The sequence below is a fragment of the Rhinolophus ferrumequinum genome, chromosome 14 (genome assembly GCF_004115265.2).
Source record: "Rhinolophus ferrumequinum isolate MPI-CBG mRhiFer1 chromosome 14, mRhiFer1_v1.p, whole genome shotgun sequence".
Taxonomy (NCBI): domain Eukaryota; kingdom Metazoa; phylum Chordata; class Mammalia; order Chiroptera; family Rhinolophidae; genus Rhinolophus; species Rhinolophus ferrumequinum.
Window position 1 is genome coordinate 14,115,894 of NC_046297.1, and position 15,070 is coordinate 14,130,963.

General features: G+C 41.9%; 1 protein-coding gene across 8 annotated transcripts in view; it reads right to left on the minus strand.

The window, feature by feature from the left end:
- The window catches only part of TRIM55 (tripartite motif containing 55), a 40,987-nt gene that overhangs the window by 19,295 nt on the left and 6,622 nt on the right, over positions 1 to 15,070 (minus strand). For 4 of the 8 annotated variants that reach the window (XM_033126847.1, XM_033126846.1, XM_033126840.1 and 1 more), the window contains exons 4-8: positions 13,816 to 13,911; positions 2,767 to 3,000; positions 2,404 to 2,426; positions 2,176 to 2,300; positions 811 to 1,085 (exon numbers count right to left, since the gene is read on the minus strand). In XM_033126847.1, the coding sequence (XP_032982738.1) occupies positions 811 to 1,085; positions 2,176 to 2,300; positions 2,404 to 2,426; positions 2,767 to 3,000; positions 13,816 to 13,911 (753 nt within the window). The remainder of the gene's footprint in view (positions 1 to 810; positions 1,086 to 2,175; positions 2,301 to 2,403; positions 2,427 to 2,766; positions 3,001 to 13,815; positions 13,912 to 15,070) is intronic. The other 4 variants (XM_033126841.1, XM_033126848.1, XM_033126845.1 and 1 more) reach the window with 1 other exon arrangement.

Consider the following 15,070-nt stretch of genomic DNA (forward strand, 5'->3'; position numbering starts at 1 on the left):
CTTTGAGTTCTCCCTCTGAGGTTTTGTTACAACAGGTAATTTCAATGCACTTTGAACACAGGTGCAAAATCAGGGCTCCTTTGTGATGAGACTGCATTGCCCACAAATTCAACAGGTTGGGACCTGTCTGCTGAAGGTGTCACACAGTCAGTACAAAGGCTTGAAAAATGGACAGTGACATTTTAGAAACATAATGTCAGCCAATCAGGTATAGCCCCTGGGATGAGCTCATTTCCATAGAAACTTGAAAAATAATTCTGTCAACACATAATCCCATCAAATGACAGACACATAGAAAGCTAGGCTTCATTTGTTTGCCCACTGAACGAAAGATATAGCTGTATTTCAGGGTAAGCAAGAGGGACATAAACTAGCATGGCTTTTCTATTTACTTATTTTACTATCTGCAGAAAATGCACAGTTCTGAAAGTATAGTATCATTTTTATTTCTCAACCTAGGCCCTATGTCTGTATTCAGAGTGGACCCAATTTTCATGATAATCATCTCTCTATGAATATATCACACACACACAATTTCCAGAGAAAGATTGCCTCAAATTTGAGGGTGTTATTGGTGGAAAAATTGTGTTAAACCTAAGTCTTGCCAACCAGTTGTAACAACGACGAATCTGTTGAGTCACCTAGAGGACTTTTCTCCCTGACGTTGTGACTGTCCTGAAATCTTTTGTCTTCCACATACAAATATCTGGCATGTACTTATCTTTTTCTTAAAGTAGAATAAATGGCTTAGGCTATTCAGCAAGAAGGCACATTTACGTGCCCTGTAGGTAAGAACTCATGAACGGTTACCTGTGTCACTGGGACATCCACAGGAGGCAGGGCTGGAGGTGGCTCTGGAGAGGAAACCGGAAGTGTTGGAAGTGTCGCTGGGGCAGCCTGGAGTTCCGAGGCCAGCTGAGAGGGCTCCAAGGCTTTCTGCAGACTTTCGTCTTCTCCCGGTGACTCTGTGTGAACATTTTCTATCTCTTCCACTTTTACTTCTTCTCTTTCTCCTCCTCTTCCTCCTCCTTCTCCTTCTTCTCCTTCTCCTTCTGCCTCTCCTTCTTCTTCTTCTTCATCTTCTGCTAAGGTAATATATTTTTGAAGTCATTACAATGACCTCCACAGCTATGAAAACAATAGTCAGTATTTACAGTCCAGGTTAAGGTCAGGGTTAGGGAAATCCTTTCCAAGGCATTTGACACTGGCCCAAACACACCATGCAGGGCTTTTCGCTTCTAGTTAAATGTGGACAGACAAATGCAAATCACTATCCTCCTTGCTCCGCTCCACAGTATGATGTGCAGAGCTCGCCACCACTGTGCACCGTCCGCCTGACCCCCCAGAGCCTGTTACATCTACAGGCTCCCGAAGGGCTAGGATTGTCACTTATTTATCTCTGTCAAATTAAATGCAACTCTCTTCCTAGCTCAGAAAACACAAAACTCTGGTCTTGTTTTCATTTCTTACCTCCTTTGTTCTGTGAATGCTGACCTTTGCCACAATTAATACCGTGACTCTTTACCTAATCCATTGATCTTAATATTCCCTCAGGCGATATTGGCTAGGATGGATCAAGACCATCAAAGTTTTGGCCAGCTCCATGGTTATTTTCCTCTTTTCAATTAGTTCAGCAGAATAAATTTCCAGGAGTGGAATTTATGGGCCAAATGGGAGGAAGGCGTTTATAACTCATGGAGTACACCTGGTCACACAGACCCAGTTTGATTTCCAGGTTGTGACTTACTCTGTGGCTCGTTACTATTCTTGCCCTGCAGAGTTGAAGTGGATGTGCTGCAATGTCCATCCAAATGACTTCTAGGTGTTATTTTTAGCTCATCCTTAACCTTGTACCTGATGACATTTTATATCATTGAAATTGAGACAGGGTTGAAATTGTGATATCATCATCACCATCAATTATTATTTGACTACCCAGAGTCAAATGCCCAATAATCACATTCTAATAGGCACTGCGATATGCAAAGCTAAATAAACACTGTCAATAAACTGTATGACTGTAATGAAATAGAGCTTCACATTAGATTATTAGCCTTGTAAAATTGTCGCCATCCATTGTGGAAGTGATTCTGAATCTCCCTTTCCTCCCACTGAACCCTGCTGCAGCTTTCATACACCTGCAGTTTGGGCCAAATGGTCACAAGAATAACAAACCTCTGTAAAAATCAATTTCACGTATTATTTTTTCTTCTCTATTGAGGTTGACTGTGAACTGGTTCATGTTCTCATAACCGTGTTCTATTTTTTCCATCTGAAATGCCTTCGATGCTTCAGAAATTCTGCAACAAAGACAAGTTGCCACTTTGTGTCACTGTTTACAGTTTGATAGCTTTGGGTAAACATGAAAAGTACGCATTTTTCCATAAAATGAAAATGACTTACTTTTGCAACAGGGTTTTGGCATTCTGTGAAAGCAAACAAAAGACAGGCCTATTTAAATGATTTTCATCAAAGATGCTGTTGAGACTTAATTCTTTCCTTTGCTGACTCTGAAAATCTCACAGCTTAGTTTCTAAAAGCCATAATTAACTGCTCCTTTATACCAAAAGCCTCTTATAGTTAAACACTGTCGTGGTCCCTTAAATATATGCTCATGAAATTGTTTAAACTGATGGAGCTATAAGCACATCATGGACTTATATTTTAGTTGATAAAATAGATCAGAATAAGATGTACGTAAAACAACGAAAAGGTGGTGACAGCTACCTCTCGGTTAGCTTCATCTGGTGCCAAAAGGAGACTTACCTGCAGAAACACGGCCATCTCTGGCTCATCCATGAACTGTATTCCTGACTCAACCAACTTGGATACATTCTCCAAATGATCAGAATACTTTTTGATCAGAGCACGGACGTGTTCCAGCTTCTCCCCTTGGGTTCGGGTAATCACTTGGCTCATCTCATTCTTCCTGTCCTCGAGGATACCATACAGGTAATCGAACTTCTCACAAAGTTCCTGTTTCTGTTTTTTGCAGCATTCCTGTTAGTTGGGTTAGCTAATGTTAACAAGTGTTTGAAAGAATGTCTATTTGGAGAAATCACTTGGACCTTTTGGGGGACAAGAAAATTTACTTATGTAGGATTCCGGCCCCCCAGGCTGTCCCTTAGGCATACATATGTGTGGTTTGAAAATCCCACTTTTTTCAAGTTTGATACTTAAGACTATCTGAAATCAATCAAATTGGCTAAATGGAGCACTGCTTTTTCAGTCGTCTGTTCTGTATAGATGGAGAATGTCATATGAATTAGGACAGGTTTTGTTTTAAATTTATGTTGGTTATTTAGCATATAGGTTTCTATTTTGCTTTGGAATGAGTATGTGTGTGTTTAAGGAAAAAACTGTGGTACTTCCTGGATTGTACCTTCAGTCTCTCTCTGTCCCGCCTATACTGCTGCTGTTTTAGTTTCAGTCCCCCATGTAGATGCTGAAGCATCCAGTGGCCTCTGCTTCTCCCCTTCAAGCCACTCACATGCTGCTGCCAAATTCATTTTTTCCTGGAGCACATTTTCCTGGGGTGCAGTGCTTTTTCTCTCTTATGACTCCCATTGCCCAAAGAATAACATTTAAACTTTGTAACTAGCTTTCAAACCCCTCCGTGACCTGGTTCCAGCATTCCTTCATAATAGTCTATGCTTCTCCATCACATACCCTGTGTCCAGCAAAAATGAACCAACCACTCACTTTCTTTGCTCATGTTCCTTCTCTGTTTTGAATGTTCTTCCCCAATTCACAGTTGAAAACGCTAAGCAACCTTAAGGACATGTTGAAATATCACTTCTTCCATTAAGCTTTCCTTGATCTCTGAGGCTCTCTGAAATTCCATAATAGTTGCCATTTATGGCTTTTACCTGTATCCACCAGGTGCTCTATTTAGTCAATACAGTCCAAGAGAGGAAAATACTAAATCTGGTCTTCGATTCCTGGAGGGAAAGTCTGTATGGAAAGTCAGGCTTATCCATTTGTACTGTGTGACTAAAACATTTTCAGTGCTATCCAGCTCCCTTTAATCTTTAAGTCATATTTAATCCATATTTAAATCATAATTATCTTTCCAGTTGGCCTGGTCATTGGCCTTTTGGTTTTGCAAGCTCCAGTAAGCTTGGTGTGTGTGTATGCCTGTCTCCTTAGACCTGACCAACTCTGGGGTGAGGACCTTTAGAGCTGAGAGCAGGTTTTGAGCCACGCCGATCCCACCTCACCCTCCTGCCCAGCGGGCACTCTGTGGGTCCAGTCAATTTACCTCTGACATCTCTGACCTTTGGATGACCCTTGGTGCCTCTCCTTTCATTTTAATAAACATTGGTCTCTTTGATACCATGTATTACTTATATCTCCCTTTACATGAGTTTCTTAAATATCGAAACTGTATCTCCTTTAGGTTAGAATCTGGGTCTGCCTAGGACACATACCACCTTGGACAGCAGCTGTTCAATAAATATCTATTGAACAGATTTTTAAAAATTATGTTTCATTTTCTCCCAGCTTCTCTACTATTCTCAGACTAAGGGGGAGAAGGGGAACGATGACCTAAAGCAAATTGTTAATTATGAAGATAATGCCACAAATGTGCAAGCAATATATTCCTCACTTCACTGCCTCCCTTGGAACGTAGTGAGTTCTCATCAAGTTTCTAACATGAAGGAGATCCAATGGTGCAAACCATTTTAATAATAAGTGCCAGTGTTGCTGTCGTCCACCCATCTCTTCGTTCATTTAACAACAGTTCTTTAGCATGACGTTTGTGTCATGCATTGTGTGAGACTCTGGGAACCTAACCACGACTTACACCTCGTTCCTGTTCTCAAGGTGCTCACCGTTTACTGAATGAGAAAGATTATGGGCCAATAATGTAATACAACCACGGAGGCTGAAAAATGGAAATATATTAGCGATTTATACCAGGTTTTATAGAGGCATAGAAGTGGGTCCTTAGTCCAACCCTTTATGGGGTGGGGGACATTTGAGGGGAACGGCTGGGAGGTGGCGATGTTAGCTCAGGAAAAGCTTCTTAGAGGAAGTGGTGCCCAAGTTTGGCCGTAAAGGATGAGCAGAAACAGATGCGGTGTGTAGAGGGGATGAAATGTATGGAGCCTTGACAGTTATCGCAGTAGTAGGATAAGGGCTCACACAGCGTGTCCAGACATGGAAATTTCTGAGCTTGCCAAATTTCCATCCATTTCCAGCTTTAGCTTGCGATTTAGACTATTATTAAGCCTATGAAGCCTACGGGTAGCTTCCCCAACTTTCTTTCACTGCATTACTTTCTATTCTAAGCTTAGAGCAACCATGTGCTCACTGCATTCCTGAAATACAACTTTGATGTTCAGATGCTCTACTGTTTATTGTGAACCTATGATGATGGTTTCTAGCTTATTTGTCTCAAATGAATTCTGTACATGAATCATGTATAATAATGGATATTATATTAAGATGCAATATTGGCAGCGTGTCTTTGTTTCGTAAAAGTTTTCTCCTCTACGATTTAGTATGTGTGACAACATTCAAGTTTATGAAAGCTGAATTCTTTTCAGTGAGACTAATGTAAAGTCATGTGTCATGGCTAATATATTTGCTCAAGTCAGATAAAGGTTAGCTCGCTTATTTTGGCCATATAAATTTAGTTAGTGGCTTAAATGGAATAACTACGTAATTATATTATTTTCAGTTCCAAGTATTATTTTATTTCTATTCTGTTTTTTTAATGATTTATACTATACATTGAATTTTAGTAAAATCACTATCATTTTAATAGCAACTATCATTTGCTTATACTTTACGGTTCAGGAAATGCTGCCCCATGCATAGTATATGCTTAATTATTATTATTATATGACTGCATATTGTGTAAAGCACTTAGTATATTACTTGGCACATATAGTAGTCACAATTTGAATGTTTATTAAGTTTAGTTACAATTTTCCTTCATTTGAATTATTCAGTTGTGAAATTTTGAAGCTGCATGGGTATCAGAAGTAACTTGTGCCAAACTAATCATGTCACTCATGTAGATATTAAAATCCAGCAGAGTTAAGTTCCTTTCTCAAGCCATTCTGCCATTTATTGCTGATGCCTGGACTTTGAATTCCTGGGTCATTGCTCCTCCCTCCATAACCAGCAGTGACATACTTTAAAGTAACCTGAAAAAAAATGTATGTGAACTGCTCATCAACTGAATATATGTCTTTTAACAAATCTATGTTGCAAGGAAGACCTTAAAGACAAGAAATTTCAAATTGTTTCAAAATTATATTCATTAATTCATTCCTTCAACAAAATTAACTAAATGCTTAATATGTACCAGGCCTTAATTTTCCAGTATTCAGGAGAATAGTAGGAAAATTATTATATTTTCTAATATCTAAAAAAAGTCCACTCATTTCTTTTTTTCTCTTGCTTAATATGCTTTTATAATTCTACGCAAAATATGATTAAAAGATAGATTTGTTTCTGAAACAGGAAAATATATGCTTCTTCCTTGGAATTATGAAATTGGTACTTACAAACTTTAGAAATTAACTTTAAGATGTTCAGGTTAATTGAATTCAGATTCAAATGAGAAATTGAAATTCTCCATGAAATTGAAATTCTTTTATTATTTTCATACTCTCAGAGGTAGGAGCAACACAGGAGAGACTTTCAGTCTTTGTTGGGTACAAGGCCTTTAACATGCTGTGAAAGTTGGTCAACAAAAAAATACTTCAGTTTATCAACTTGCCCTCCAAGGTGATTAGGGAATAGGTATGTGCTATGAAACAAAACAAAATGCTCTCAGAGGCCACCTTGCTACGGTAGTGATTACTCTGAATTTCAGTACCTACTGTGCCTTTGTAAGTATGAACATGAAGTGTTTTCAACAGTGACTTCCTAGTAACCTAAAAAATGAAATAGGAAAAATATGGACTTTGACATCATCCAAATGTCTGCAGACAGCACACTTCAAGAGATGATTTTACCTGCCAAAGCATGATAGCAACCATGTTTATTTCTTTTTTCACAAAAAGTTCCTCACCTCAAAGATTTCTCCTCACTTTTAACATGCCTTGTCATTTATTTAAATAAAAGGGCATGTATCTTTAAGCCCAATTCCAGCCTGTATACCTCCCCTGCCCCCACTCCTCTGGATAGTAATTGAATCAAGATCGATACTTTTTGAACCGTCAATTTTATTTTTGCAAGTATTCTCTGTGTTCTTCCTTTCGATGCCTGTGGTTCTATGTCCTGTATGTGCACGTGTGAGCGCGTGTGAGAGCATGTTTAGCAGTGGAAGTAACTTCCATCATAAATGCCCTAGGTGCTGGCCTCCGATATATTCTCATGCAAAACGTGACCTGCAACATGACCTTCCTCCCGGGTCTACCAGGACAGTTATATTTATTGGCTTCTTAGTTGTCTGCATTACATTAATGAAAATAAAACGCATCCCATCTCAAGGGACAGCCCACTGTGGATGCAGTATACTAAAACAGGAAAGACTGTTCTGCCCACAATGAAATGGTTAAATAAGGACAGGGGGAATATTTGTTTCTAACCAATGCCATGCTGTCTGGATAAAAAGAAAAAAAAAAAAATCAAGTAGTCATTTTGTTGTTTCCTTAGAAGTGAGTAGGTGACCTTTCATGTTTATCTAAAAACCACTGGTTAGCTATAGCCTTCATAGATAGGTTAAAATTCACTGACTAATTTTTAGCCACCTTTATATTTTAGTGGTAATAAGATAAAACAAGATACACCACTGCAAAAAGAAGCTATTCATGCAGGGGAAAAAAATCAACAATTGATAATATTATACTAAAAATGTAGATAGCCTGCCAAGCAAATGGTACTGTCACACGACCATTTTTAATGGCTAGGTTTTCAGTCCCTCATTTTTTCCCAAGGCACTTAGTATTGTCTGAAGTGATCTCGTTGCTCCTTTGTTTCATCATCTATTTCCTTTACTAGAATAAAACCTTCCGGATAAGCAGGAACCTTTTCTGTTTAGTACATCACTCTTTCTCCGCATGATATGTGCAGAATATGGCACATAATGCTCACACGAGAAATAATGGCTTAAATAATTGAATGAACAAATGAATGAAATGTGACTTTTATCTAGGAATAGTCAGCCCTCACTCAAAAGCTTCTATTTTGTTGTGTTCCAAAGAAATAGGGACTGAACTGGATACCTCAAGCCTCTGCTTTATTCAGTGTTCAAAAGAAAATGGCAAGAAATAGCTGTGTAACCTTAGGGAAGCCATTTAGCCTCAGGACAGTTTTTTATCTGTACATTAAGGGATGGGACTGGATGATTGCTGAGGTCCCTTCTGAGTCCAGGACTGTATGAATTCAGGTAAATGTGGAGATAGTTCACAGTCTTCAAGCTATGAAGTACCTTTTTATATATAAAATGCCTCTTTCAACTCCTAGCTAATTTCAGAGTGGCAATCTACAGCACTCAGACATAAATTCCATGTCCTAGCCCTACAATGTCAGTCCAGCTTGGCAATGTGCCGTGGCCACGACAGGAAAAACCTCAGACAATTGTGAGCACTGCTCTTACCATGTAAGGAACATGGCTTTGTGACCAAAATAGAGCTGAAGATAAGCTCTTAGCCCCACCACTTGTCAATGAGCAACTGGCTCTACCCGGCTCATTCATCTCCACCACATTCCTCCGTTTCAGACACACTTGTTTGGAGCTGCAGCTCTGGGTCTGGAAGTTCCCACTGAACTTCATTTGAGTACTTCAAAATTCCCTTCATTAAGCCTCTTCGCGGCAACCCCCCCACCCCAAAAAAAGAGGGGAGGAAAGTAGATAGTAGATTAGTAATACTAAAGAAAAAACTACATTAAGGTAGGAAGATTCTCCCGAGAAAATCAAGCCCAACCTTTCACTCATGAAGGCCCATTATAAGCCCTTGGGAGAAGTCTCACGAGTGCAGGCTGGGATGAGAACCCAGGTCTCTGCCAGGCTGCACCAGAAAAGGGACAGCGAACTTAGAAAAATACTATCCCTCCAGGCACGTAGGCTAGATTTGACCGCTTTCCACAGCGCAGTGCCAGTGGAACAGCTCTGTTCGGTGGCCTTGGGCCTCAGGGACTCCCACACGCATGCGTTTTTGTACGATATTGTGTTGTCACCCACTTAATGTTAGAAAAATAATTACGTCATAATTGATGGGAATTCTAATGTTCACTCCTGGAGTTCTTGGCATTAGGGGTTTTCTGCGCTAGTCTAGATCTTTTAGAAGAAGCTCCGTGAGTAAACCCCCTGAAGGCTGAAGGCCAGGTGAGCCCATCTCGACAGGAGCCCCACGGTTCAGGGAAGGCCACGAGGCCACAGCAAGCTGAGCAGCTGTTTAACAGACTCCTACCTCCTGTGGAGAGTCAGCTTGCTTCCCAGAAGAGCTCAGCCTCCCTTGGTTGCCAACAGTTCAAGTTACCACTAAGCCTCTTAGATAAAGATAGAGCGAATATCCACTTCATTCATTTTCAGTTTTTCCCTTTGCAGGGCGTTGCTTCACACTGCCATCCTAATGGACCAAGACCCTGACAGGCTTATTCTGACACCATTTAAAAGATGCTACACATGCTCCAGTGGCTTAAATGACCCTTAGCGTCATTAGAATAAGTGCGCTCTTTGCAAGCTGACTCTGAGGATGATACAAGGTGACACTTATTGAGCTCCTGGCATGTGCCTCTGACCCCAACTTCGTGGTCACCACACTGAAGAAGGTTGTTATTATCCCCACTGTATTGTTAAGGAAGTTAAGGCACAGAGAGCTGAAGTACTTTGCCCAAGGCCGTATAAGTAAATGGCAGAGCTAAACTTCAAACTCTGATGTCTGTTCTTTTAAGCACATGTTATGTTGCCTTAAGAATATTGCCTTAAAAATGTGGGCATGTCCATTAACATGATTCTTACTATTTTCGTACTTCCTATTTGTAACTGCACGGACAATAGCTCAAAGCTGTTTGGAAATACAGTGGATTTGTTCTCACTGCAAAATCTTTGGAGGATTTCCTTAAAGTTGTCATTTTCAGATATTGGAAATGCTCAAGATCAAATATTTATTATTCAATCTGTAGCTCTTTCCGCTAGACAGGCATCCGCACAAAACAGGATTATTTGTAGCCTGCCTGCCCGCCTGCCTGGGGAGAGCCAGTATTCATGGCCTGCTCTCCTGGGGTCCAGCGACACAGGATAAGCGCCCTTTGTAAAGACTGTAAGGAGGAGGTTACGTTTTCTAGGGATGAAGAATGAAAGTCAAGCACATTTTGCTGGAAGCATAGAGTTCCCGAGACAGTACACTTCTCAGGCCCAGCCCGTCCCGGTACATCTCCAGGCCTGGAAAGGCAAATGTAGCCCCAGACTGACCATGCTAGCTCGTCTAGAACAGCCCAGAAGGCCCTCCAACGCCCTGCAATCCAGAGCGTTGGGAATGTCTCCGACCGAGCCACATTCAGCCAGGAGGGCTAAAAGGACCAGGGGCTCCTTCATTCACCATCAGCCCCCAGCACCAAGGGAAAATGCCTCTCCCCGTCTGACATGGTTCAGACTGCCCTTTTGTGACCATAGTCTTTCTCAAAGCTAGTCATCATCACTGTGCACTCACATCAACTGCACATAGTATTTTTAAAGGATAACGCAGAGTCCACAGTGTGGTTTTCCCTAAGCTCAGTAGCTTTCCAGGGCCAGTGGTGGGCGGGCTGCTGGCCCAGGCCTGCCCTGGAAGACGTTGCATGATTAGGGACAAAATTAGACATGGCAGGGAACAGGCACTACTACCAAAGGGCAGGTGTCAGGGCCCCATGTGAGGAGAGGAGAAGTAATTAGGGAAGGAGAGAGCCCACCCCAGGGGCTACTCGATTTCCCATCCCTCAGGGCTTCCCCACCAATCAGAAGGAGAATTCTTCAACGAGAGCTTCCCACCCCCTGGTCGGCAGCCACCAAGGGCTTCTCAGGAAACGTTTCCAGGCAGGCGGTGAGCAGAGCCATAACCCCAGGCAGAACAGGAGACCCAGGAGCTCCAAGACCCTGACCCCAGATATAGAATTCACCTGTTTGGAAAGGTAGGGCCATTTCACTCTGAGCCAAGGACCTGTGTGCTTCTCTCTGTGCTGCCTGCAGGTGGGCACAAAAGTGAGCCTCTGGTGCTTTACCCACGGAGAAGACCCTGGCTGTAAGGAGATCACCCACTGATGATAGATAGGTGCACACAGTGTGGCCTTTTGTGGTAGCTCGGTCCTCAGGGCCTCTTCGAATGCAGGATATTGGCATCAAGCAGGAATCGTAAAATGAGACACCTCCACGGTGGCTCTGAGCCAATTCCTCCATTTCTATATAAGCCACCTAAACAGCTCTGAAAGAGCTGTGCTTATCTGAGCCACATTCGTTCGTTCATTCATTCGTTATTTTATTGATTATTAAAAATGTTAGTCTCACTAGATAGAAATGTGAAATACAGGGATATATAAGGAAGACGTTGAAAATCACCTGTAGTTCCACTATTCACTGCTTTTAATCTTATGATTTCTGAAGTTTTTTTTCCTCCTGTGAATGTATATGGGGTTATTTATGAATACATACATTCCATAATCTTTTCTATACTGCTTTTTCATCTTATTTCCTTAAGGTAAAACCCCCAAAGTGAAATAAACAGCTAAAGAGATGATCCCTTTTAAGACTCCTTCCAATTTGCGGTCTCATCTTGAAGGCTTGCTTGCAGGCGACAATCACACACCCTCCACCAGTAACCTGATACACCTATAAAAGTGTATCATGTTCGACGAATATTTTTATCAGTAATAATAGGGGTAATAATCCTGATCTGATCGTCGCTGCCATAAAGTTCTTCCTGATATCGCTGCTGAATCCCTTCTGTTGACTTAACTTCAAACCCGTTCCTTCTGGTCTCATTCTCAGTGGAAGGAAAAAACAGCTGCTTCCTGTTGTACCCCTGACCGGCCTCCAAGAACAAAACCAGTTGTCAGGTTTCTCCTCGCCCTCCCAGAGTCCTCTGATGCTGGCTACAGTTGCTCAGGGCCAACTGTGACTCACAGAACTTTTCTCCTGTCTGTGTCCCCAGCCTAAACAGAGAGCCTGTTCCCCTGGCAGAGGTCTCTGATGCAGGCCCCACCAGGGAAGAGTATAGAGATGACCTCACTGGCCCACAAGCAACACACTCCTATTTATACACTCAAGACTCAATGTGGTCGCACACGGGAGTGCTGATTCATGGCTTGATGATTAAGTTGTATGTGGCCTTTACTGTAAATAAGTAAAAGGTTATATTGTCCACTTTGGAATCTCTTTGGGCTTTTCATCAAGAGGAAGTTTTTCTTCTATAAATGGATCCCAGATTTATCATGGATCTTTTCAGGGATCTGAGTATGGAGAAGAAAGGAGATTGACTTTAAAAGACGTGAAAATCTAAAATGAGATGATCACGGCCAATGTCTTCAGTCATCATCTAGGAACTGGCTTTGGATAGACTGTGCCTTCCTAATGATAAAGTAATAAGAACAGGCGCTCATGGGGCACCCACTATATGCCAGGCACTGGGCTAAGCATTTTGCTTATACAACTCCTCACAGTAACTATAAAGTGGGTACTACGATCGCTCCAATTTTACAGAGGAGAAACCTGAAAGATTGAATGTAGGTGCGAATAGCTCTTAAAAACATAATACTTAGTTTTAAAAAAGTAGGAAGCAGAATGAGAAAGACAACCCAATACCATTTATCAAATTAAAAGACATGCATATAAAACAATGCACATTTGATAAGAATACAGGTAAGTGGAACATCAAACACATTAGAGTGGTTATTGACAGAGGAGAGAACAGGAGCGGGGAATGGGGGTAAAAGGATATAAACAGATAACAGAAGGGGCCTTGCCCACAGACATGAAGACGATAAGCCATGAACTGAGCAGTATAGTGCCTCCACTCTTTGCACCTGAGGTCCAACTAAAAAATAAATCACCCCAAAGCTTAGAGCAGGCAGAGAGTAATAAACGATTCCAGGGTACAGAGCCTGAGACCCTGATGTCTTGCCTGCCTCCTCTGCAGCATGGCGTAACTAGTCTGAATCTTCAAGTCTTGAAAAGATATTTGCTACAGAGCCAAACCTTCAGCAATTATACAGTTTATATTTGATCCTGAGAAAAAGGGGATTTGCAGTATTTCTTACATGCCAACCTAAGTGTGAGCTAAATAACCAGCTATTCATCCATTTGTTCATCAGGTTTTCATTGAGCATTTATGTGCCAGGTACTGAGCCAGGCAGAAGGCAAGCAGAGTTGAACGAGCCAGAACTTGACCTCCATGAGCTCCCAGATACTGACCATTCTCTAACCACAGTCAGCCCCGTCTTTCTCCTCTTGCTGGCCCTTTACAGCTCCACTCTTAGAGCCCAGATGTAGCCCAAACCTGTCCATGAATTCCTAACATACTAAAGACCATTTCTTAAGACTGTTTGGATTTCCACAAGGAAACCATGCCATAATGGCAAACAACACTCATTTCCATTCCTGGAAATTATTTTTCTTGTAGCTAATCTTTCCAAAGGGATTGTTGACCAAGAAAGAACAACACGTGTAATAGAACCCGAGTAAATGTGGTAAAATCTGCCTTGTTGTGGTAACTTCTCTTCCTGTGCCAGAAGGTGAATATTTTAGAGACATATCAGGAAGGAGGTTGTTCTATAAGGAGAGATTGACAAGTTGCAACGGGGATTCCTAGGGTGGTGTTTAGGAAGCCACAAGCTCCGGGCGCTCAGGCTTGGTGGCACTCCCCTGGAATCTTGACTTACCTCAATAGTTTTACAGGTGTCCTCCAGCTGGCTGATCACGCCCTGGACGCGATCATTGCTTCCCACGAGGACAGCAATACCGTCACTGAGCTCAGACTAATGAAGAGAAAAGAGGGGCGCAAGACCTTAGGGTTTTTTTAGCGAGCACTGCATGTGGACAAATCATAGTATTGTCCCCATGGGTTCTTAATCTAGGGTCCATGGAACCCTAAGGAGTGACAGCGAGGCTTGGGAGGCCCGTGAACCTCCTAATCTCGTAACGAAAATTGTGTATGGATATGTCTAGAAATGCATTTGTGGGAGAAGAGGTTTCCTATTTGTCATCAAATTCTTAACAGAGGCTATGACCCTGCTGAAAACATTAAGAATGATGAATTATAGCCCACAGACAGAGAATAGCATATTTAAGCTAAAGAATTCTAAGTATTATGTATAAATTAAATGGTCCAATATATGACATCAGGAACCCAAAATGAATTATTTGCCTCGTACAGCTGAGACTCGGTTTTACTAGGGAAATGTATATAGTGAATATTCACTTATTCACTTATTCAACATGTACTTATTATCACCTTCTGTATGCTAGGGGTACACATACTCACATCCTCGACTAAGTCACTACAAACTATAACAAACTGTAACATTCAACTGGTTCTAGGGGGGAAATTTCAACTTGAAATACCTCTCAGGCTCTTTTGACCCAAAGAGATTCCATTGTTTGTACTTACCCCTCCCCGAGGTTGGCCTAAGGAGCACCAGGGAGCGCATTAGGGCGCTGAGTGGGGCATTAGGGGTCTGACTGGGGCATTAGGGTGCTGAGTGGGGCATTAGGGGTCTGACTGGGGCATTAGGGTGCTGAGTGGGGCATTAGGGGTCTGACTGGGGCATTAGGGTGCTGAATGGGGCATTAGGGGTCTGACTGGGGCATTAGGGGTCTGACTGGGGCATTAGGACACTGAATGGGGCTTGGTCCAACTCTGCCTTTAACTTCTCTGTGATGTTGGGCAAAATGTGCAATCTAATTTTCTCACATATTGAGTGAGAAGACTGGACCAGAACAATGGTTATAAACATTTCAAAGCTTCAGAACCCTCTCTTCAAATAGAAGCGAATACGATATCCCAACAGATGAAAGTGAAGCTGCTTTGGCCAAAGAGGAATGGGGTGGAAGTCCTGCCGTCTGCCCTTCTGTCCATCCCACATGAGTCTCCAGGGCTCTGAGGGAAGCAGTGAAACTGGTTCTGTTCAGTTCTAA